This window comes from Anopheles bellator, chromosome 1 (genome assembly GCF_943735745.2).
Source record: "Anopheles bellator chromosome 1, idAnoBellAS_SP24_06.2, whole genome shotgun sequence".
Lineage (NCBI taxonomy): Eukaryota > Metazoa > Arthropoda > Insecta > Diptera > Culicidae > Anopheles > Anopheles bellator.
The window spans coordinates 1,753,178-1,774,201 of NC_071285.1; the positions used below are offsets into that span (position 1 = coordinate 1,753,178).

General features: G+C 53.0%; 2 protein-coding genes across 2 annotated transcripts; one reads left to right on the plus strand and one right to left on the minus strand.

Moving 5' to 3' along the window:
- The first annotated feature begins 92 nt into the window (after positions 1 to 92).
- Positions 93 to 1,555, plus strand: LOC131206481 (tudor domain-containing protein 5-like). Its single transcript, XM_058199044.1, has 3 exons — positions 93 to 313; positions 396 to 550; positions 619 to 1,555. The coding sequence occupies exons 1-3, from the start codon at positions 93 to 95 to the stop codon at positions 852 to 854; spliced, it is 612 nt and encodes a 203-aa protein (XP_058055027.1). The 3' UTR covers positions 855 to 1,555.
- Positions 1,556 to 3,304: 1,749 nt separating this feature from the next.
- On the minus strand, positions 3,305 to 18,407 carry LOC131206484 (zinc finger protein 423 homolog). Its single transcript, XM_058199049.1, has 10 exons — positions 18,329 to 18,407; positions 15,586 to 15,599; positions 15,003 to 15,428; positions 8,656 to 8,798; positions 6,408 to 8,579; positions 6,223 to 6,342; positions 5,084 to 6,145; positions 4,527 to 5,000; positions 3,703 to 4,463; positions 3,305 to 3,495 (listed from the first exon to the last, which is right to left on the minus strand). The coding sequence occupies exons 1-10, from the start codon at positions 18,405 to 18,407 to the stop codon at positions 3,305 to 3,307; spliced, it is 5,442 nt and encodes a 1,813-aa protein (XP_058055032.1).
- Between the last annotated feature and the right edge of the window lie 2,617 nt (positions 18,408 to 21,024).

Genomic DNA, 21,024 nt, shown 5'->3' on the forward strand with positions numbered 1-21,024 from the left:
GCCTGAAGTTGGAGAGCAGTAAAAGCAGTTCGTCTGGGTCTTCCGCCACTTCACCCACTGTGAATTCGAAGGAGGTCGCAAAACTGCCCCAAATGACGCTGCCTGCCGTTGGTCAGCTGTTCGACGTGAAGGTTGTGATCGCGTCGAGTCCGAACTATTTCATCGTCCAACCGTACGCTAACGCTCAGCAGCTCAACCGAATGATGCACGAACTGCAGGACTTTTGCATGCAGAAAGCCCAACCGGTTCGGAAGGAGAACGTGCGACAGAACGAGGTGTACGCGGCCCTTAACACGGACGGTCACTGGTATCGGTATGTGTCTCCTAGTACTCTCCTAGTACTATTTTCGCACGCTCGTAAAGCATTCACTTTGATTCTTTTCTTGATCCGACAGTGTGTCCGTCATAAACATTTTAGTTGGGCCCACACCGATTCATGTGTTTTTCTGCGATTTCGGTCGCATCGGGGTACTGGATGTGAGCGCGTTGCGCATGCTGCCAGCGAACTTCCGCGTCCTACCGCAACAGGCGATCAAGGCCAAGCTGCACGGTAACGAATGCGGTTGGATGCCGCTCGGTCTGAATATCATCTTCACTCACTTCCGCCATTCTTTGTAGGTGTTAAACCACTGCACAAGGATTGGCAGGCAGAGGATGCGGTCCGCTTCCAAAGGCTGACGGTTGATCGCAAATTCGCCAGCATCGTCCGTGGCATCCAGGCGGACGAGATAAATCGGGCCGAGAAGCTGCTGGAGTTAGAATTGATCGATGTTTCGAGCGAAGAAGATATTTATCTGAACAAGACCCTCGTGGACGAAGGTCGGGCCGTGTACACTGCGGCACAAGCAGTTTAAACAGAGGCTGCCAACAACTGCGCACATTTTACTTTTAGTGCCACCATCTCTGGAAACGTATATGAGTACATTAATACCCCCTAGTTTAACTATTTCAGCGTAGCATAACTCTAGATTTCTATGCGGTAGATTTCTATACGCGTTTCGAGTAATGCTATCACTATTTAATCGAATTGACGACTCTAGTAGCTTAAACGACGCTACAACAAATCTCCTTGCATCGGCAGAGAGTGTTTTAAAATCGACCTATCATAGAGATGAATCGCGGATTGTCGTTTTTGTTTTGCTCTAGTATTGATAAGCAGCATTCCATAATTAAATCATTATTTATTAATCTCTAACAAACAGCGCCTGTTACGGTTAGCCTCAGAAAACGCAACGGAGCATACTCATAGTGCATATGAATTCTAAAATTGCGTTCGCTTGGAGCAATCCTCGTACAGGATTCAATGCTGCGCAAATGGCTTCGCTTATATCGATGTTGATATTGCTCCTCGTCGCTCCAAAACTCAAACTTTTTTAAAGCCTTAGATAACCGAATTGGGGATGAACTTTGTTAAAGTGTAACGTGTTTTTATTAGATTTTTATACCTACATTTATACCCCATTATTCCCTTCCATGCCAGAAGCGAAGGTACGATGATCACCTGATGAATGAAGCACGAGACCTTATTAAAGCAAGCCGTGGCGTCAGCGTCTTGGACCGGGCGGTTACTATATTTATTGAAGAAACGTCCAAGGCGCACGGAACGGCCTGCTAGAGCAAAGTCAAGCAATGACCTGCTTAGGGTTATGGCCAATTCGTGCTTTCGATGGTAGTGACATCGGCATTCTGCATCCGGCGCATAGAAACATATTGTGATAACGAAACAAAAAGCTGATATATCGTTCTGTTTCCCTTTGACAGTGGCAGCGTGTGCACTGTGGAAACGGAGAGTTGTTGAATTAAAAAATGGTGCAGAAGGTAACGGCTAGCGTGTGACGATTGGAATGATCGAACGATACTTTTGTCGATTGAAAAGTTCGTGGTTTACTACTTTGGACGTATTGTTCTATTGCGTTTGTTTAGAATTCTCCATGAACATCACAAACTTAGTAATGTTGCTGCACAACAATAGTGCGTTACTGTAGGAATTTAGAGAAGCTTATCGACATTTTGCATATGAACGCTACACACTTCGCTATGTTATTCGTTATATTTAGTATAGCTTCTGTACTCGTTCGTAAGCTTCAGACACAGACAATAATTCCGTCGTTCCATGTATACATGTTCAGACAATAATAATATACATGTTCACTTTGCCTTATATTGTTCTTACTAACGAGTTCGACGGCACTTCAATTACGCTATAACAATGCACGTGTTTTATGTGAAAGTATGCAAATATGTATGTCGAATGTCTCTATTTGCTTATTCAACGCCTCTATTATTATGTGTAAGTTTGTGAAACAAGGTATTTCTCAGAATTTATTCGCATGAATTAAACAATAAGACAAATCGAAATTAAACAAAAAAAAAACACGAACCCCAGGGACCGCATTAAGGCGCAAAGCTCTGTTACTGTATAACTGTTGCATTCAACTTATTCAATTTATACCTTTGCTTTCGATATGAAATAACTTTTTTCGTGGCTCTTTTGCATTCGTTCTCGTTGTTTAGTGCCTTCTTTACGGGATTTAGCGCACGTGATGAATTTACCTAAAGTGTGAACCGGGTGCGCACACCCTCGGCATGTCAAATGTTACTGATCCTTATAAACCGTTGCCCTATATCGAAAAATGAAAAACAAGGTCCATCAGGTGTCGTGTGACAATCTAAGAAATTTACCGAACTCGAAGGAATTTAAATAGCATAGCTGTCCATCCGTAGCCGAGCGAACGACCAAATACGAGTGTCGGAATATACATCTGAATCATATCCGATACCCGAGCGAGTGCCTAGCGGGGGGAGACGAATTTGGAAAAGCGAAATATATACGAAACCGAAGGGTAACGGGCCCGAGCGAAAACCAACCGAAACGGGGTGAGTGTTGTGTTTCTATTGCTTGCTTAACACTGTACCTGTCCTTTCTTTCCAACCACAGAAGCAATCAACTCAGCTTGGTTTGTTTTAATACTGATTTTCCACTATTATTTTATTGTTTCAAATCGATACTAGGTGTGCTAGGGAATGGGCGAGAGAAGTACAGACAAACAAACTAAGTTTAACGATAACTTAGGTAATAATGTACAACGGTGTGTGGTGTCTACCAAGTTCTAGAAGCGTCGTAAGTTGTGCGTAATACCCACCCGGGTTGCGTGTGTCTTTATGCCTATAGCTTTGTGCATAACAAGGCGAAATTGGTTCCTATAGGGATGATTACTTGAGAGTAGTAGGTTGGCGCACCCAACCTGGCCTGGTTGGGCTATGGGTATGTCTAACTGAAATGGCGTGTTCCGTTCACATCCGTTTATTCCGTTGCAGTGACGGTGACGAGCGACGGTGAAGCGGGTATCGCTGATCGATCCTTCCCGTAGCCGATCGCCATCGCGTTGGGCGTTCGAGTGGTCGACTCCTTGTGGGCTTCCTCCAGCGCCGTGTGCTCCACCTCGATGTACTCTTCTTCCTCTTCTTCCACGTCGCCATCATCTTCCGGTTGTTCTGCTTCGTCTTCGACGAGCATCTCTTCTTGACGATCCTCATCGCCATCATCATCATCACGATCATCGCCATCGTTGGATTTGTTGCTGCTGCCGCTCGGAGGAGGTTCATTCTGATTCTGAGCCGTGTCATCGTCATCCGCACCCGTTTCGTCCTGCCCATCTTCTTGATTCCCTCCAGCGACGCTTCGATCTTCAGCCCTCTCACCATCGAGCGATCCCTCACCGGCGATCCTTCTCGGTTCCAGAATCGATTCTTCGATCAGCTCCTCTTCGTCCGCCCTTTCCTGCTTGATGTGACTGCCTCCCACGGCCAGTGCTGCTGGCCACTCTTCGAGCACCGGCCGTCCCAGCTCGTGCTCGGCCAGATGGTGTTCGAGTTCGGCACGGAAAAAGTACGCAACACCGCACCGCTCGCAGTCGTACGGTTTGGCGGTTGCGTTCGAGTGAGCTACCGGAAGGTGGGCCTGAAGGCCGGCGGACGACGTGAAGACGGCCGAACAGAGGTAGCACACGTAGCCACGCTCCTCGCAGCCGGCAAACGTGTGATCGATCAGATGCTCCTGCAGTTTGTGCGCCGACGGGAGCGCCTTTCTGCAGAGGTTACACTGCACCGACGGCGGAGACGACGCAAGCATTATTGGTGCGGATTCGGGCGAGGAGGCCATTAGATGATGGCCGCCGTACGGCTCGCCGGCGCCATGGTGGGACGGTGCGAGGGTTGTCGTAGCGACTGGGGTTCCACCGGGGGTAGCACTCATAGGTGCACTGGCGGCGGTGGCCGGAACACTGGTGGACGTGGCCGTGGCCGGTGGTTTGAGAAAGTTCATCGACAGCAGCTTGGTCGGGAAGTTGTGTCGCTTGAGGCACGGATCGCAGATCTTAGTCGACGCTTCCGGTTGCGATGGCAGCGGTTCCAGGCAGAGGGCGCACGTGCGCTCGTTCGTGTCCGGTGACTTGGTGTGGAATCTGCGGAGATATGAGGCCAATTAGAGACGTTTGAAGCCGGTTTTGTGCATTGCCACCACTCACTTGGCGTGTAGACTGATTTCGAACTCGGAGTTTAGCGTCTGCCGGCAGCAGATGCATTGCTGCGGGAACCGATCCTGTTCCGAGCCGGAACCACCGCTGGTGCCACTCGTCGTCCCGCTCGCTGTTTGGACACCGTTGGGCGGGGCAGAAGATGCTCCACTGCCCCCCGTACCACCGGTGCTGGCCACCAGGGTGTTGGAACTGGCCGTAGAGACCGCCGGACCAGCAGCCGCCGGAGTTGACGAACCAGCACCGATCGATGCCTGGTGGACCGGGAGATGCTGCTTGAAGGTGTGCGCATCCGGGAGCGGCAGGGCACAGTGCGAACAGCGGCCGGACGCACCGACCTTACAGTGGGACAGCTTGTGCTCGGCCAGGACGGCGGGCGAAGGGAAGATTTCATCGCATATCAAACACTTGTGCTTGCCGCCGCCCGTGTTGTGCGCAATCTTCATGTGGTTCTCCAGCTCGTTCCTGTGTATCGGGAGAATCGGGTCAGGGCTCTGAAGTCGGACGGACGGACCCTTTAGGGTGCACAATTTTCTTCCATTACTTACCTCGATCGGAAATCCCCGTTGCAGTACGCGCACCGCAAACTGACGCCCGTCTTGAGGTTGTGCACGATCTTGCGGTGCGTTTGGACCTCACTTTCGGTGCTGAAGTCGGTGCGCTCGCAAATGCCACAACTGTAGCTGCCACCGGAAGTCAGTGGAGGGCCGCCCCCTGTGCTACTCGAAGAGGCGGAACCGGTCAACCCCTTACTCGTCCCCGACCCGGCAACAACGGTACACGCTGGTGGGGCGTTCAGTTTCCCTTCAAGCCCCGGGAGCCCCAGCTGACCGCTGGGTGACTCAGTTCTGGCCGGGGGCCCACTGGGACCGTTTTCGGCCGTGTACCGCGAGTGGAGCATGCTGATTGGGGAGTAAAGTTTGGAGCTTCCCGAAGTGGAGTTCGCCGTCCCGTTGGTGCTGTTGGGGGCCGCACTAGTCTCGGGAGAATACAACCCATTTAGGGCGCTCGCCGAAGCGGCCATCTGAGATGGGCCGGTGGAACCATAGCCCAGTCCCAGCAGCGGATTGGCGGCCGCGTTAGGTGAAAGACCGAGGAAAGGGTTCGATTTGTTACTGGCGGCGCTGGTGCTGGTGGTGGGAACGTTCGTGGCCGTCACGGTCGCGGTCTCCGAAAGGAACGCAGAACGCGGGTGATGTTGCTGGTGCTGATGCTGGGCAGCCTTTCCCAGCATGGTGTCGTAGAACCCGTGCAGAAGTTGCTGCGGGTGCTTCATCTGGCTCAGTGTGTCCACGTGCAGCGGGTTGCCGTAAAACTTGTTGGCCGTCTGGTAGAGCGTAGGCCAGCCCCCGGAAGCGGCGGCTGCCGCTGCGGCCATCGCCGCCATTTGGCCGTGTAGCTGCAGGTAGTCCAGACCGGTCGAGGGCGTCGTGGTCGCCGTGGCCGTCGTGGACACCGGAATGCCGTTGTTGGCGGTGCTCTGTTGAGCGTTAGAGTTGGACTCCCCGCCACGCCGGTTCGGTGACGCCAGTTCCTTCTGACTGTGGTGCGTTTGGAGGTGCCGATCGAGTAGAAATTCCACGTGGAACGACTCGGGACATGCAGGACATCTGGCCGAAGGGAAGGCGAGAGTTTATCAGTCAATCAATGATGGTCCCCGTGGCACCCCAACCCGCGTGACACTCACTTGTATTTCCGGGCGTGCGATGCGAGGTGAAAGTGCATCTCGAGTTCCGACGAGCAGACCACACGGCAGAACATACACTGCACGGCGCCCCCCGTCAGATGGCGACTGCGAATGTGCTGACTGGAAGTTGGGAGGACATTTATTAATTCGCTTTCTTCTTCCGTAGGCGGTTCCCGGCCACTTACCGAAAGTCACGCTCCGTGCGGAAGGTTTCGGCGCATCCGGAGCACCGGTACAGCTTCACCTCGAGCGAGTGGCTCACGGCAAAATGGACCTGCACCTGGACCTTGGAGTCGAACGTTTCCCCGCAGGCGGTGCACTTGTACAGGAGCTGCATGTGGCCCTCGTACAGGTGTTTGTGGAGTTCTTCGACCTTCGCGAACGCGCCCTTCCCGAGGGCGGACTGGCAAGTTGGGCCGCCGCCGCCGCCAGAGCCCGCCTGACACCGATACTCGACGGCGGTGACGAGGAAGTGACCGATCGTGTGCTGCTCGTACTCGGCCTGGCAGCTCATCGTGGCCCCGCACTGCTGGCAGAGGAACGTCGAGAGCGACAGGGCCCCGGCGGTGGTGGCGGACGCGGACGACGCGGAGCCACTAGCGCCGGCCATGGCCGCCAGGCAGTTGGCACTGTTCTGTTCGAGGTGCGCCTTCAGGTGCGCCCGGAAGGACTCGAAATCGGGCAGCGCGGCATTGCACTGGTTGCAAAGGTAGGCTCCCGGAGGGGGCAACGAGGAGGCGGGTGCTAGGTCGCGGCACGGCCCGCCGGACGATTGGGGCGCCATCCGGTGATGCTGCAGCGACTGTGGTTCGCCCCGCGTTTCACTCTCCCGCCGTGCGGTTCCGGCCCGTGGACGGCGCTGCTGGCTCGGTGGTGGACGCTCGGTGCCGCCCTTCCTCACTGCGCCTCCAGCGGGGTCACCCTCCGCCAGGAGCTGCTGCTCGTCCGGAGCTTCCAGTTTGAGGCGCTTCATCTTCGGCTGGCTGAGATCGGTCGGTGTGAGCTGCTCCGCCGGAAGGCCCTCTCGGACTGCGGCCGACTGCGCCAGTGGAGATCCGGACCCGTGCGATAGGTGCGCCTCGTACGGTGACGAACGGGCCGATGAGGATGAGGCACTCCCAGCAGTGTCCTTCCGTTCCTGCTTGATGAGGGTTCCATTTTCGGGTCCTCCGTGGGATGAACTTTCGGGCTCTTGAGCCACCTCACTGTAGGCCTCACCGATCGCAGAAGCCGCACGGTCCTCATCATCGTCCTCGATGCCGTCCTCTTCATCATCGTCATCGAGTGGATCATCGTCTTCGGGAGCATCATCGCTTAGGCCTTCGTCCTTGTTTCGTGCTTCTCTTCGACTACGCTTTCGATCCGGTTCTGTCCCACTTTCATCTTCCGCATCCGTGTGCTCCCTCCGAACCGTTCCCGTGGACCGTGACTCAGACTTGATGGTGGTCGTGGCAGGAGCAGTCGTCCCGGCGCCGTGTGCCCCCAATCCGCTGTAGAGCGATGAGAAGGTGCTGCTGAGGAGATTTTTGGTGTTAAACTGGAGGTGCTCCAGCGACGGGTAACCGGACAGCCGGGACGGGCGCATCGGTGATCGGGCTCCATGGGTCCCGTTCGGTGACAATCGATGATGATGCGGCCCTGCCGGTGTTCCGCCCGCCAGCCGGTCCAAGTGGGTCGCCTTCAGGTGGGCAAACATCAGCGGCACGGTGGGGAACTTCATCGTACAGAACTCGCACGCTATGGGAGGGTACGTCGTGCTGTGACCACCGTCGGGGGTCACAGCACGGCGTCCCCCGGCCACGGATGGAGCACGGGTGAGCTGCGGAGCGAAGTAGCCATCGGTGGCACCCAGAACACCGCCCAGAGGGCCACCGTGCATCGACTGGACGTGCAGACCGAGCTGCTCCAGGCTGCTAAAGTCCTTGCGGGTACAGTACGGACAGGCGCACGGATCCGGCTCCGATCCGGCACCTCCACCCTTGCTCGCTCCTCCTCCACCACCGGGGCCACCATTCCCGGGGGTCGGTGTTCGATTCGCGTTCGACTGGATGGAGCCCTTCGCCAGCACCAACTTCGAAGCGGTGCGTCCGCCCAAAAGTAGCAGCGGATCGGCGGAGTGGTTCGAGTTGGCGTAGGGCGAGAACTTTGCGGCCCGCTTGCTTCCGCCGCTCGACAGGGAACTGGTGGTCGAGCGGGGACTGTACGTGAGGTTAGGGCTCCCGGTGAGCGCCAGCTGCTTTTTGTGGTTCTGCATGTGGCTCGTCAGGGCGGCCGCCGTGTTGTAGCCACGGTTGCAGATCGTACACTGGAACGGCTTCTGGTTGTCGTGCGTTTTCATGTGGATCTTCAGATGATCACTGCGACGGAAGAGAGAAAGAGAGATTTTCTGAATGTTGCCCCGGGTACTAGGAGCGACTGCCGACGGGGACTTACCTGCGCGAAAAGGCGGCCTCGCAGTGCAGACAGCGATAGCGTCGATCGCCCGTATGGAGCTTCGTGTGCCGATCCCGGGACCGCTTGTGCTTGAAGAGCCGCGCGCAGTACTCGCACTTGAACGGCATGTGTTCCGTGTGGCTCTGAAAGTCGGCCAAGGCGTGAGGTGAGTTAGTGAACCAGCATCCAGCTTTTGGACGTCACGATCTGATTTGGTTTACTCTTTATTTACAGAATTTGCTGCTGCCACGGTATGTTTTACGTTCGTATTTAATAACTTTCCGATATGATTTTAGGGGTCCAGCGGTAGTCCCAATGGTTAGACTGTTCTCGAGAAATGTCTCCCATTTTTTTCCGGTTCGCAGTGGCCATGTTGAGTTTTCCGATCCCGTCACTACTCTCCCGATGGTGGCATTTTAATGAATTATTAAAAATTCTTCAAACCACCACCGCGCTAGCCGCGTCGGGGCCTCTCCGTCGGTAGTTGGCCGCCCATGAAGGAGCAAGGAAATTGGTGGCCGGTTGGTGACTGCATAGTGTGGCATCGAAAGAGGCCCCCAGAAAGAGACCGACTTCATCCGAAGGTGCGCATCAAGAATGCCACCGGGACCTGCGATGATGATATGATCAAGTCCCAGTCCCAGTTCGGAACCCCGGGCTGCTGCAGGTATTCTGCACCTCTCGAGGTGAGAATGGCCCGTCCACAGACCAAATGGTGCGCGATGGAACTGTGCGAACCTTTGAATGGATGGAACCGGAATGGAATTCACACTTCTGCGTTCACACACATATTTCTGGCCCCGAGTCCTTTTGGACCTCGTCTGGTGGGCACACACATGTCAAAATTTTTGCACGTCCACCAGTTGACACTGGCACTCCCCGTGGTCTCCCAGTGGGGCCCCGGCTCCAAATTATGACAGCCGGGCGCAGAACAGAACCCAAGACCCTTCCGCGAGTGGGACACTCTGCCGTGAAGGGACTCTCATAAATATTGATCTTTCATCACGCGGCCTACGAAGGGGCAGAGAGAGACAGAGAGAGAGAGCGCGCGGGATCGTGAAGAATGCATAAATGGGCCCGCGTCTTTTTGCGCTCCGTACGGAAACAGCTCGTTCAAGATCGCGACGACCCAAAGATTCCGGCATTTGTTTCGCACTTTCCGTTCTGGGGCGTTCTCTCGCTTATCGTCACTTTAGATCAGCGGGGCTACCGAGGAATGTGGTGGGCTGTGTGTCGCTCCTGTACCCCCGGGGCCAGGGCGGTTCCTTATGAACCGCCCGTTGGGTTGGTGGTGGTGCTGGGCCCAGCCGCGAGCCAACAAAAAGGAATTAAATCTCATTTCAATGTTCACCGCGGCGCGGCCTTATCGGCTGCTGCTGATCAGTCATCTGGCGGTGTCCCAACCTGTGTAAGGAAGTTCGTGTCCCTGCCCTTGGCGGCAGGTTTAGGGGTCCTTCTTCGCTTTCTTTTCAAGCGAAAGAACCTGGAGCCCGAGAGCTCATTGTCACCCATTGTTTTGTGCTCGTTCTTACGGTTCCCTGTCGTTCCCGGTCGTCAAATTTTCGCATTTCGCAACCATCATGTCCCTCTTATGATGTCCTCTTATCGGCACCATCTTGACTGAATTCGGAGACCCAACTTAAATTGCGCTTCCTTTCCGGTGTGCTGTCGGTGAATGAATGGAAGTTTAGAAACGAACAGAACACACATTCTAAAGGTAAAAAATAACGTTAACGTAAAGAAGGACTAATGGATGACGACGGAACGAACGAAAGCAGTTCGCATCGAAAAGGAACTGGCAGGAACGGTGGCGGCGCTAAACGTGTAATAACCGTTCATTTGAGAACACAAACGCCCTGTCCGCGATATGAGTTCTGTGTTCGATGCATAATCGGTATCGGGGTTTACAACAATAAATGGGAGGTGACGGAACCCCTCCAGCAATCAATTGGCACTTAACGCAGAGCGCACCTTTCCGTTGCTGTAAAATGGCCACCGTCGGCCGGCTTGGCCATATTACTTGCCCAAGAGAGGAGCATTAGCATTCGCTTTTGGAACGATCTCTCAAGCGAATCGTTGTCGATTATTGGCCACCGCCGCGCTACGGTCAGTGTGATGGGGGGCACCACCGGGAGGCACCACCAAATTGGGAAACGGCAACCGGTCGGTTGGCCGGTGCCCCACAATTGGCCATCGGGGAGCACACCGCATGGGCGCACCTTTTGCGCCGCGTGCGATTTCCTCGCTCGATTTGGGAGAAGCGGATCGAGATCGACCGATTGCTAATTACCGGGTGAAACCCTCGTGGGAGACTGGTCTATCTGGACCGCTGCCCGCGATTGGCCGCCGAGTGATAGCTCCATTAATTGGTGCGCCACGGTGACGTGTTGATCACCTTTCGTTCGAACGTTTTATCGAAGAAATTAGCACATCATTTAACCTTTTTTATTATTTTCTCACGATACCGTCGGAAGATAGTTTGAATCATTGACAATGGCATAAATGGCAGCCTTTGTAATTTTATTCTTATTTCGTTTTTTCCCTCTTTTCCCAGTGGCCAAGCAGCATCGAGCACGATTCCTCAAAGTCAGTCGGTGTGTCGGCGATGGACTCGTACCGGGACAGTTAAGCGCTAAAGAAATGGGTAAGGAAAGTCAGGTAAGAGTCGTAGCAATGCACGAAAGAAAATCAGTTTCCGTCGGAAGCTTCGGGGAAAACGTTTGGGAAAACATTTTTCAATCGGTCATTTTTTTAATCGGAAAAATCCTCTCAACGACCCGACAACATTCGGTAGTCTGGGGCCGCAAAAATATTAGGGGAACAGGTACCCAAACGCGGGACCCGAAAATTGCACCCAAACATCTGGCACGCAATAATGTACTGAAATAATGCAAAACATAGTTCTTGAAATTCGGATAGTTTTCAAGCAATTTGAGCCAAATTCAGCTGGCGTGAGTTTGGCCATGCCGGGAAGCGAGAAGGGAAGCCGATCGAATACCTCACAAGGAAGAGCGACCTAAGGAAGACATTTCTTTATCAGGTCGAAGACCACGGCAGGGAATGTCTGTTAAAAAATGTCCAATTATGGCGAGGACAAGAAATTAGAATCACTTTAGCCTTAGTGTGTTCCTTTCCCTTAGTAATTCCCAATTCTATGCGTACCCACAGCGATTTCAGTGCTAGCTTTCACTGTGGCTCCGTCACCGGCCATAAACCTGAACGGAAGGGGGCTCGAAAGGCACGATATGGCAATTATGATGCTGCACAAATCGATCGATGCGCAGTCTTGAGAACCCGATCAGATGGCATTCAGTTCGCTTGCTCGCTCGCTCGTGGACTCGGGAGACGTGCGCCAATGTGGTTCCAAAGAAGGCAGCTCCTTTTTTTTCGCTCGCAGCGCACAGTTTAACTATTTACACCATCCTGCGCTCCGTGCCAATGGGGGGGGACCACATTAAGTGATAAAAGTATGAGCACGGACAAAGATAATGAACCACATGGGTGATGGTTTTCGCGGTAACGGCGTGTTGTACGGTGAATGAAAAGCGAACCGCGGACCGTCTTTGCGGCCACACAATGCCTAATAAAGAAATCATTAAGACACCAGCATGTTTCGTTTTGGCTCTCGGCCAACGACGGCGTACGACGAGCGCATCATCTTGCCGCACTAGATCGGGATGAGACTCCCCATCCAGCAGCAGCAGCAGTCACCTTAAACCGTCCTCTGCAGCTTCAAAAAACAGGACAGGACAGCAGCTCTTGTGACTCCACCGGTGGCCGGTAGTTGGGTTGGATAGTTTTTGAGAACCATCGCCACCGGGTTCTCCTAACACCGGTAGTCCCTTCCCCTTGGGGGTGCATCCGTATCGTAAGAAAGATATCTTTCCGCATTGTCTTCCGGTGGTGGTTGTGGTGTGTCCAAAAAGTTGGTCCACTTGGCAGCCTTGGCTTTGCTGCGCTCCGGTGAACCGGGGGCCTTTTCTTGAGGACCGTTTCCTGAGAATTGGGGTTTAATTGCACAGGGCAAGTGGAACTGTACAATCGGGGACAACGGAACGGTACACGCCAAGACGGCCGTTTACGATGCGCCTGATTTCGCCAGACTTCTGAGGAAGTCCGGCCTTATAAATTATACAGTTCTTGTGTACAAACACGTGTCCGTCCGGTCACCCCACACCCGGAAAGGCACCAGGCATCTTGGCCCATTGGCTAGGTCGAAGGTCGATTAGCTATGCCGGACGATATTCTGAGTGATCTCTTTTCTTGGGATTCTTGGGTCATTGTTTGCTGAGCCTGAGGATGAGCGCGCTGTGAGAATTGTGTTCTGCTATGCAAAAAGAGTCCGGCAAGGGGGTCGAGAGAACTGTGGACTTTTGGTTGGAAGTTGTCTAACTTCGGCACAAGCATCAGAACTGGATCAGAAGCGATTGCCGTCCGAAGATAAAAACGAACCGATTACGGAACATAATTAATAGTAATTAATGAGCCCCGGGCCGGGGTATCAGCACGGGAGTTCTTTCACGAACGCACACAGGGCCTGGCTCCCTTCCGGCTGCCCGGTCATTAGCCGATTACCCGTCCCGGGTTGGGGTTGCAACACGTCACTGTCATATCCCGCGCGGCTCGAGTGACATTCCGGGCGCGCGGACGAGATGTCTAATGATTGCTTAAAGTGCCATTTCTACACATTGTACCGGGGACACTTTAGTCGGGCTATCGATCGGACGCTTGTGGATCAGATTCTTCCAACGGCTGGGGCAGATTGACCTTCTCTCCACACGAGAGCCTTCTTTAATTGCCGTCAGTCAGTAGGAACCCTCTGGGATCGAACGCGCAAGGTGCCCACGGGTTTGTGACCACCTGTTGACGAGGCGACGGGTTTCGACGAGCCACGTCCGGCCACTAAACTGTTGATCGGCATTTCCCCGCCGGGCATCGGTGGTGCCCCCTGCATTTGATTGATCGGAACGATCGCTCCTGGCCAGCCGGCTGGCCGCTGAAGTGTAGGTTAATTAATTGTCCATCATCGTGCGGTGCGGTGCGAACAAACATCAGCCTCCGAACCCTGCGCGCCCTCGGTGAAGTTGTCCGACACCCCGTCCGTCGGATGCACAGGCCGAAGAAAGTACGCAACGCAACGCGGCATTCCTCGGAGCTCTCGGGAGCTCGGACAAAAATTCCTTAAATCGCTCCACAACATGACGTTCCGGTTTTGCGCTGACAGTTGTCACCCGCCGGGGGCCAGCCGAGGTCGAGCCGCGGGACTTCATCACCCAATCACCCGGGCCAAGGTTCCGATTGTTGATGCCGATTGCCAGTCAGTTGTCGGTAATCAATCCGGAGGACAACAAATCGGTTCACTTTTCACTCGGCGATACGGCGCGATCGGACAATTATCCTTGACGAACCCACGGGCCACGATGTTGATCGGCTTCTGTCACGGTCACGGCGGGCTGTGGATCATCATCTCCAACCATCCTGTTGATCCTGTTTGTTCCTCTTTCAAAGGTGGTCCCCGGTGACGTATGTTGGGTTGGCTAAAAAGTAATCCATTATTTTCTCGGTAGATGGCTTCAGTGATCGATATCTCGTAAAGTATCGATCTTACTGAAAGAGAAAATTCGGCACATTTTACAGTTTTTCTTTGATAAAGCGCATGGTGTTTATGGTGCCGATACTTTAACAGCCAGTTACGTGCAATTTTGGTTTCGTTACCCCGTTATTTTTTATGTTAAAGATGTACCTCGTTACACAGATAAACCCGTCTTCGAAAATGTCGATAAAATCAACTAAATAATCCAACAAGGTGTTGTGTTCCATCAGGACAACGAAATGTTACGCACGTCTTAAGTTATTCGCCTGAAAGTCCGGGGCCTTGGTTGGCGCAAGAGAGGCATTAGAAAGGTAGCGGTGTATATTTGACGCAAGTCGAACAACTGAAAGCATCTTAAATACAGTTTTGAAAATCGCGTAAAAAAATGGATTCCCTTTTTAGCCAACCTAATACATCAATGTCAAGGTGTACAGAGAGCCGCCCGACGGATCCCCGTTAATTACTTTCGGTCATTAACGGAGGTTTAATGAGATAGAAGATAATTAGATCAACTTCGATCCTTCGCAGAATCCAACAAAAATATAAAACTAGCAGTAGCGATCGATCGATCGAGAGAAAGATCGATCACAACACAACACCCGATGACGGGCCGATGACGGGGCGCGGGCAACAAACACGCGTGCGAGTTCCCGGCGGAAAAAAGGCCGGAGCGGAATCCGAGTGGCATGTCCTGTGGCGGGACCACAAAAAAGCACAATAGGCACTACTGACTGCTGCTGCTGCTGCTGCTCACCTGTTCATGCTTCTTGAGGTAGCCGAGCCGCGGGAACGTCTTGTCGCAGAACTGACAGTGATAAGTGCCGTCCACGTTTTTGCTGTTACTGTTCGTGTGATTGTTGTTGTTTTGGCTGCTGCTATTGTTGTTGTTGTGGTGGAGGCTCCGCGACGTTTTGCCCTCCTTCGGGTGGCCTCCGCCGCCGCCGCCGCCGCCCGACCGCCGATGGTGATAGTGCAGATGATGATGATGATGATGCCGCGGGTGATGATGGTGCCCGATCTGTGGCTGGTTGCTGCCAGCAGCCCGGAAGCTGGACTTTTCTCCACAACCCGCAGCATCCGGCCCCGGTTCGGCACCACCGTCGTGCGTGATCGAGTTTGGGGTCGCCATCCCGTCCGACATCGAGGGCGAAAAGCTGGAGGACGTTTGCGGGGAGTAGAGCTCTGGAAGGACACGGCGATACACAAGGTGTGAAAACGTTGCAGGAACTCATAATTCAGGCTGAGGGTAATCAATCACAATTTGCGGAGCGAAACACACATGCGAGAGGCTCTGATCCCTAAATAAGTGGGTTAATAAATTCCTTCTTAAAAAGGACGTCGTTACGCGTGCCTGGAATAGGAAAATTAATGGCACCGTAGCCCTGTTTTCCCACCACCACCGCAACGGGTTGGGCGGGCCTCCCCAACACACCATAACCGAGTGATATGAAGCGCAACGTATCAAGGAGCTCATCCATTCCGATTTTTGCTTGTTTCGTGTTCCTTAAAGAATCCTTACGATTGATAATAGGAGAGCAATGGAGCAAAAAAAGATGGTGCGGAGCTTGGGCACAAGACAAAGTGAGGGCTCGTTTGAGCCCCATCTCGGCATTCGTCTTCGCATAACGAGGACATGGGTTTGAAATTTAAATTTACGACCTGTTGCGCACGAACCTCCCCGTGTCCCATTTGGCCACCACATCGTTCCGAGTTGGCCGCTGTTTCGCGGAAATCCTGCCTTAAGACACCCCCTAATTGAAATAGATGTGATTGAGAATGGAGCACGGGAACGAGAACGGAACACATTTCGGATCGATCCTCCCGCAAGTAATTTAATCAAATCGAATTGAAGAACTCTTCCCAAAGACGACACAACCTTAAACAATGCCACACGAAGCTCCATCACCCGTTAATCGTTAATGTTTACATCCTTGCTCGGTGCGAAGGTCTTCACTTTCGAGCAGATTATCAGTCCCGTCATCACCTTCGCCTTAATTGCCCAAGAACCCACCAAGTCCGGCCAACACATAACCAACAACTTCAATTCGCCGGATCCCGCCGTTCGAGATGAGGGCGTCGTCATGTGTCTCCCTCGTCGGAAGTGCGTGGCGTACGTTTTGCGACACAGTTTCACTTAATCCGCCGCCTGCATTAAGGTCAATTAGGGGGAGACGTAATAGAGTGAGAAGCAGAGGCGCTTCGTTTTCCACCCACCGCGAAGGAGCATTATTTTGATTGAGTGGAATTACACCGGGGGGCGGGATCCTTCACGCTTCTCGTATCAGCGAACCGGTTCGAACCGGTTCGGGATCGAGCGAAGAATTGGGTTTGTTAATGCAGTCAAAAGTATCAGTACCCCAAAGTGTTTCGAATCTAGGTTCCTCTCTAAAAACTCTGGCAGTCAAACACTTAATATGGAACTGTAGACCTTCCTACTTCACAGCTGGCCGTCCATGGTGTCTGACGCCCTCCGGACCCGCGTAGGCAAATTAATTAATGAAAATCGCTTCTAATTTAATTGCCCGCGACTTGGTTCACGCCTGGCAGACACACGCCTGGCCAGATGATGACAGGCAAATCCCCACCAAACCCAGAGGGTCAACAGGGTATTTCCGGTGCCGCTGTGTGTGAGGGGATTTTTTATTATTTAGTTTCCTTCATCACATTCGATTAGGCGGGCGGCAGGAGCCCCAATGGGGCGCGGGCGCAGCATTTCCGGTCAAGTGGCCCGGTCTCATCACCCGCGGTCAATGAAGAATGGTGTTATCTTGGTGGCGACGCGGACGATGGTGACGATAAATCGTCTTTAATCTTGATATTAAACCTTAATGTCATAATTGCTGCCGCGCCCGGTCCTGGTGTCGTGTGCCGTCGCCTCGCCCCGGGACAATATCCGCTCGCCTAACGCCTCATCATTGGGGTCATTTATGTAGTCCGGCGCGCATCTCCCTCGCGCCATCGGCCGTCGGGAGAAGCGTGTGGGGAGGAGCTGGTGTGTCCCCAAGTGTGGACACACCAGCTGGTCCCGCGCGATCCGCGATGTGCGCTACGTTTAATTGGAACTTCCTTTTCGCGCCCGCACTAATTAGTTGAGGGGGACGAACGGCGGCCACGACGAGACGATAATTTTCTTATTCAAATTGAGGATCCATTCTCGAGAGAGAGAGAGAGAGAGAGCCCCGCGCCAAGATTAGCAATTGAGTGTTGGGTCTAAACCGCCACGGGACGGGACACTTTATGATCTTTCGGGTAGTGGCACTGTCGATCCTATTTTGCCATCTCCTAATGGCCCTTGAAATAAGGGTTTGCCGCATAACTTGGCAAGGTACTCGAGGGGGTACATAGCATATTGTGTAACATTGTGAAACAAACTATTGCTCATACCAAAAAAGCAAACTCCTTAAGGCTTTGATTAAGGGCTTTGATTTTTGTACAGGGTGCGTAGGGATGACAAGTCATATTGGAATGTAAAATAACTCAGCCATTTTTAAGCCGATTTTGAAAATCAGTTAGATTCTGAAAAGTTAGTCTATGCCGTTTTAGACCATAGATCGATTTACGCAAAAACAGTGTAAATTGTAGTGCTGTATATTGAAAATAGTCGTTCAACTGTGAATTTTGAGTGAATTGTCAATAGACGGCATTTTATACGTTAAATAATACTTGTTCATTCGTCAAAAAAGACTGAAGAATGGCAATGCTATCTAACTTATAATGTGGACTAGAAAACGTGAACGTTCAACTATCAATTAAAACATGTTTTCGAACAAACAAATCATTAACGAACGAGCTTTGCAATGAAAATTAATCTTCTTCAAGCGATCCGGATTGGCACTGTCTGGGTCAGGGATTGGGGTTTGCGTTTCACATCCTCACACCGGGAGTGTCGTTGAAGTCTTTCGACCGCTTAGAACCGCTAAAGGCTGGCGCTCAAGGAGCCTGCCTACGAGCAGGCAATTTGGCACATTCTTCACACCTTCTACGGCCACATCAGATCGCAACTTCGTCGCACAAACCTACCTCGGCCGAGGGCGAAATCTTTCAAACCGGCGATGGCTCCGGGAGCGATCATGCCGGTGCCGTGCGTACTTTGCTGAATTTTCTCAATCAACGTCTCCAGTCGTGTGCTCGGTCCACGATAGAGCATCCTCATGGCCATCGCAGCAACAGGCGAACGGGGCACAGTTTACGCTCTAGTTTAGGGCACCCACTTGCCGAACGAAACAACGAACAACTCAACATACTCAAAACGGGGCGGGCGCGATTAACAATTATTTTAGTAACACAATCCACACACACACGATCGTCTCAACAGAACACTCAAAACGCTCAACAAACGGGGAACAATAGAAAAACACACTGCTCTCTCTCGGCAACACTTTCACCGCGTTCCTTGGGCTAAACAGCGTTGGGCATTGAAGTCACCGTTTGCTTTGTTACTAGTCACACACCCATGCACACGGCTCCGAAAGGACACGCCGCCGCCGCCGCTCGAACTCGAAAGGCAACCCAACACAGCATCACCTAAACCTCGACTGAGCCTGTTGTTATTATCTGGAAGCTTCTTTCATCTCTTAGCTAGGCCGAGAAGCGATTGACTGCGCCTGTTGGGACGTGAGCGCCCATCTAAATACACATATACACACCTCGGGCCACCGCGGAGCCCAAGAGTTTCCCAAGCTCACCTCCGGCCTCCCGGCCTCCGGCGTGCGTGCAGTGCCCGGAGTGCTACGTCAGAAACCCCCAAAAACCGCACGAGCGAGAGAGAGAGAGAGAGGCGGTCACCCGAAAGCGACCGAGAGAGCGATAGGTGAGCACCCACACTCGCGCGCGTGAAGTGTGACAGCCGAAGGTGAGAGCGCGCTTTGTTTGTTGTTTTTATTTCCCCCCCAACCCACCGTAGCTCTCACTCGCACCCGAGTGACGGGCGCCCGGCGGGCCACTATGTTTGGCTCGCTCTCGCACCCGAACGGCAAAGGATTGCGGCGCTTTTGTGCATCGGATTGCACGCGTTTGGTGCGATCCTAGTGAGCGCTGATGCTGCGGGTGAGCTCCGACCGCGAGAGGGCGATTTGTTGCGTAGCTTCGGCCCTCGGGCCCTCGGGATTCGGCTTATTTAGGAAATAAACAGAGAACATAAACATAGACTGTCCACCCTTTTTTCTTCCCGTTCAAGGACCCCCCCCCCCCCGAGGACGTGCCGACGGGCGACCGTCTCTTTCCCGCTCACTGCCTACTGTAAGCTTCGCCTTCGACTTTGGGGTGTTACTGAACCGCGGGCACTACATAACTACTACTGCTCGGGTAAGTGTGTTCGCCATAGTGCCGATTAAATAACTTAAAATACATACGAAACTCCGCGGGGGCTAAGGGGAGTAATCGGACCCCGAGGCCGCAGGAATCGGGCGAGAAAAAACATGGAGTTCACCATCGTCATTTTGTTGTGTTTCTCTCGTCGGGCCCGATGCTTTTGTTTGTAGTCATCCGCATCCGCGGGGTTTCCTTTCAACAATCCTCGATTCAAAAGGGAGCCCGATTCGATTCCGTGGTCACCCGGGGGTGCAACCGTTCCCGCTACCCCTTCGGGCCCGAAAATCCGATGGGGTACGAGGATTGAATTACGGTGCCGTGCCGAGTGGAACCATCGCGGTGCGAAATACACACGAAAAAACCCAAATTTTCCATCCTTTTCAGGAGGATAGTTTCAGGCGATTATTCTGGCCCGACCCATTTGGGTTTTTGGCGAGTGACGAACACAAAGAGACTCAAGCGCGCACACGAGCAACCCATTTCGAGCTGCCATTTTTCATTAAACCCGGGGCCAACCCGGGCCCCGGGCGTTTGCGAATCGGAAATGAGAGGAGAAATAAAAGGAAGTTGGCTCCCTTTTGTGCGCGATAGTTTTATATTACTTACACTACGTACAAACAACGCGCGAGTCGGCCTCATTGTCGCCGGGCCCTTTGAGTGGCCAAAGCAGAAGATCAACTCTCGATCGCAATCAGAAATGCCGGTTTCGTGGCTACAACATTCAACAATCTCTGCTAAAACATGCAGAGCCCTGCCCAGTGGTTTCCAGGCATCAGCAGGGTACAAAACACTGAAAGCATCTCTCGTTTCCGGCCACTGTCGGTTTACATTTCGGGACGGCCCACGGGCCCATCCCACGGACAGCGTTGCCAGCGCAATGAAATATTCATAACGTATAAACATGTCAACAGGGTTTTCACTGTGCACTGTGTGCAACAGCACCAACCGGGTGATGGACGGGAGTCCTCGGCCAGGAGGGCGGAAAATGCAACCCAAAAAAGAGCTAAAGCCACACACTGTCACTTAGCTGTCACGGGCGGGCGCGGGCAGGCGGGCAGGCGGGCGAACGGAACGGTGGCCGCCCGGCAGAGATAGGTGAAATAAAATGCAAATTTTCGTAAATCAACGAATCCGTGGTGGGGGGCGGGACTGGGGTGGTGGTTGATGAATTTTCCCAGGCAACACAACCGACCCGGGACGGGTCCATGTGTTCGATGGCAAAGAGCAATTTATTCACTTCGCATATCCAAATTTCAATTAAAACACCCGGTCCGGCCCGGTGGTCGGCGAAGGACACACACAGGAGCGGCAAATGTATTTTGTGTGTTTTTCGCCACCGGATTTCCCCCCCGTGACATGTGGCGTACCGGGAATCGGAGGGGATTGGATGAAACCGAGGTTCCGGAGTGGACAAAATTTGGTGCCGTTTGTGTCCGAGTGCCACTCATCGTTGGCGAAGGACACAA

What these genes read in the sequence shown, in the direction of transcription:
- LOC131206484 (XM_058199049.1), bottom strand. Translation starts at nt 18,407, where the DNA reads ATGGCCATGAGGATGCTCTATCGTGGACCGAGCACACGACTGGAGACG. An exon ending in GAGGCCGCCTTTTCGCGCAG is followed by an intron (nt 8,580 to 8,655) that starts GTAAGTCCCCGT and finishes CTTCCGTCGCAG; the next exon opens with TGATCATCTGAAGATCCACA. An exon ending in CGGTGAGGGATCGCTCGATG is followed by an intron (nt 3,496 to 3,702) that starts GTGAGAGGGCTG and finishes AAGACGAAGCAG; the next exon opens with AACAACCGGAAGATGATGGC.
- LOC131206481 (XM_058199044.1), top strand. Translation starts at nt 93, where the DNA reads ATGACGCTGCCTGCCGTTGGTCAGCTGTTCGACGTGAAGGTTGTGATC. An exon ending in ACGGACGGTCACTGGTATCG is followed by an intron (nt 314 to 395) that starts GTATGTGTCTCC and finishes TTGATCCGACAG; the next exon opens with TGTGTCCGTCATAAACATTT. An exon ending in GATCAAGGCCAAGCTGCACG is followed by an intron (nt 551 to 618) that starts GTAACGAATGCG and finishes CATTCTTTGTAG; the next exon opens with GTGTTAAACCACTGCACAAG.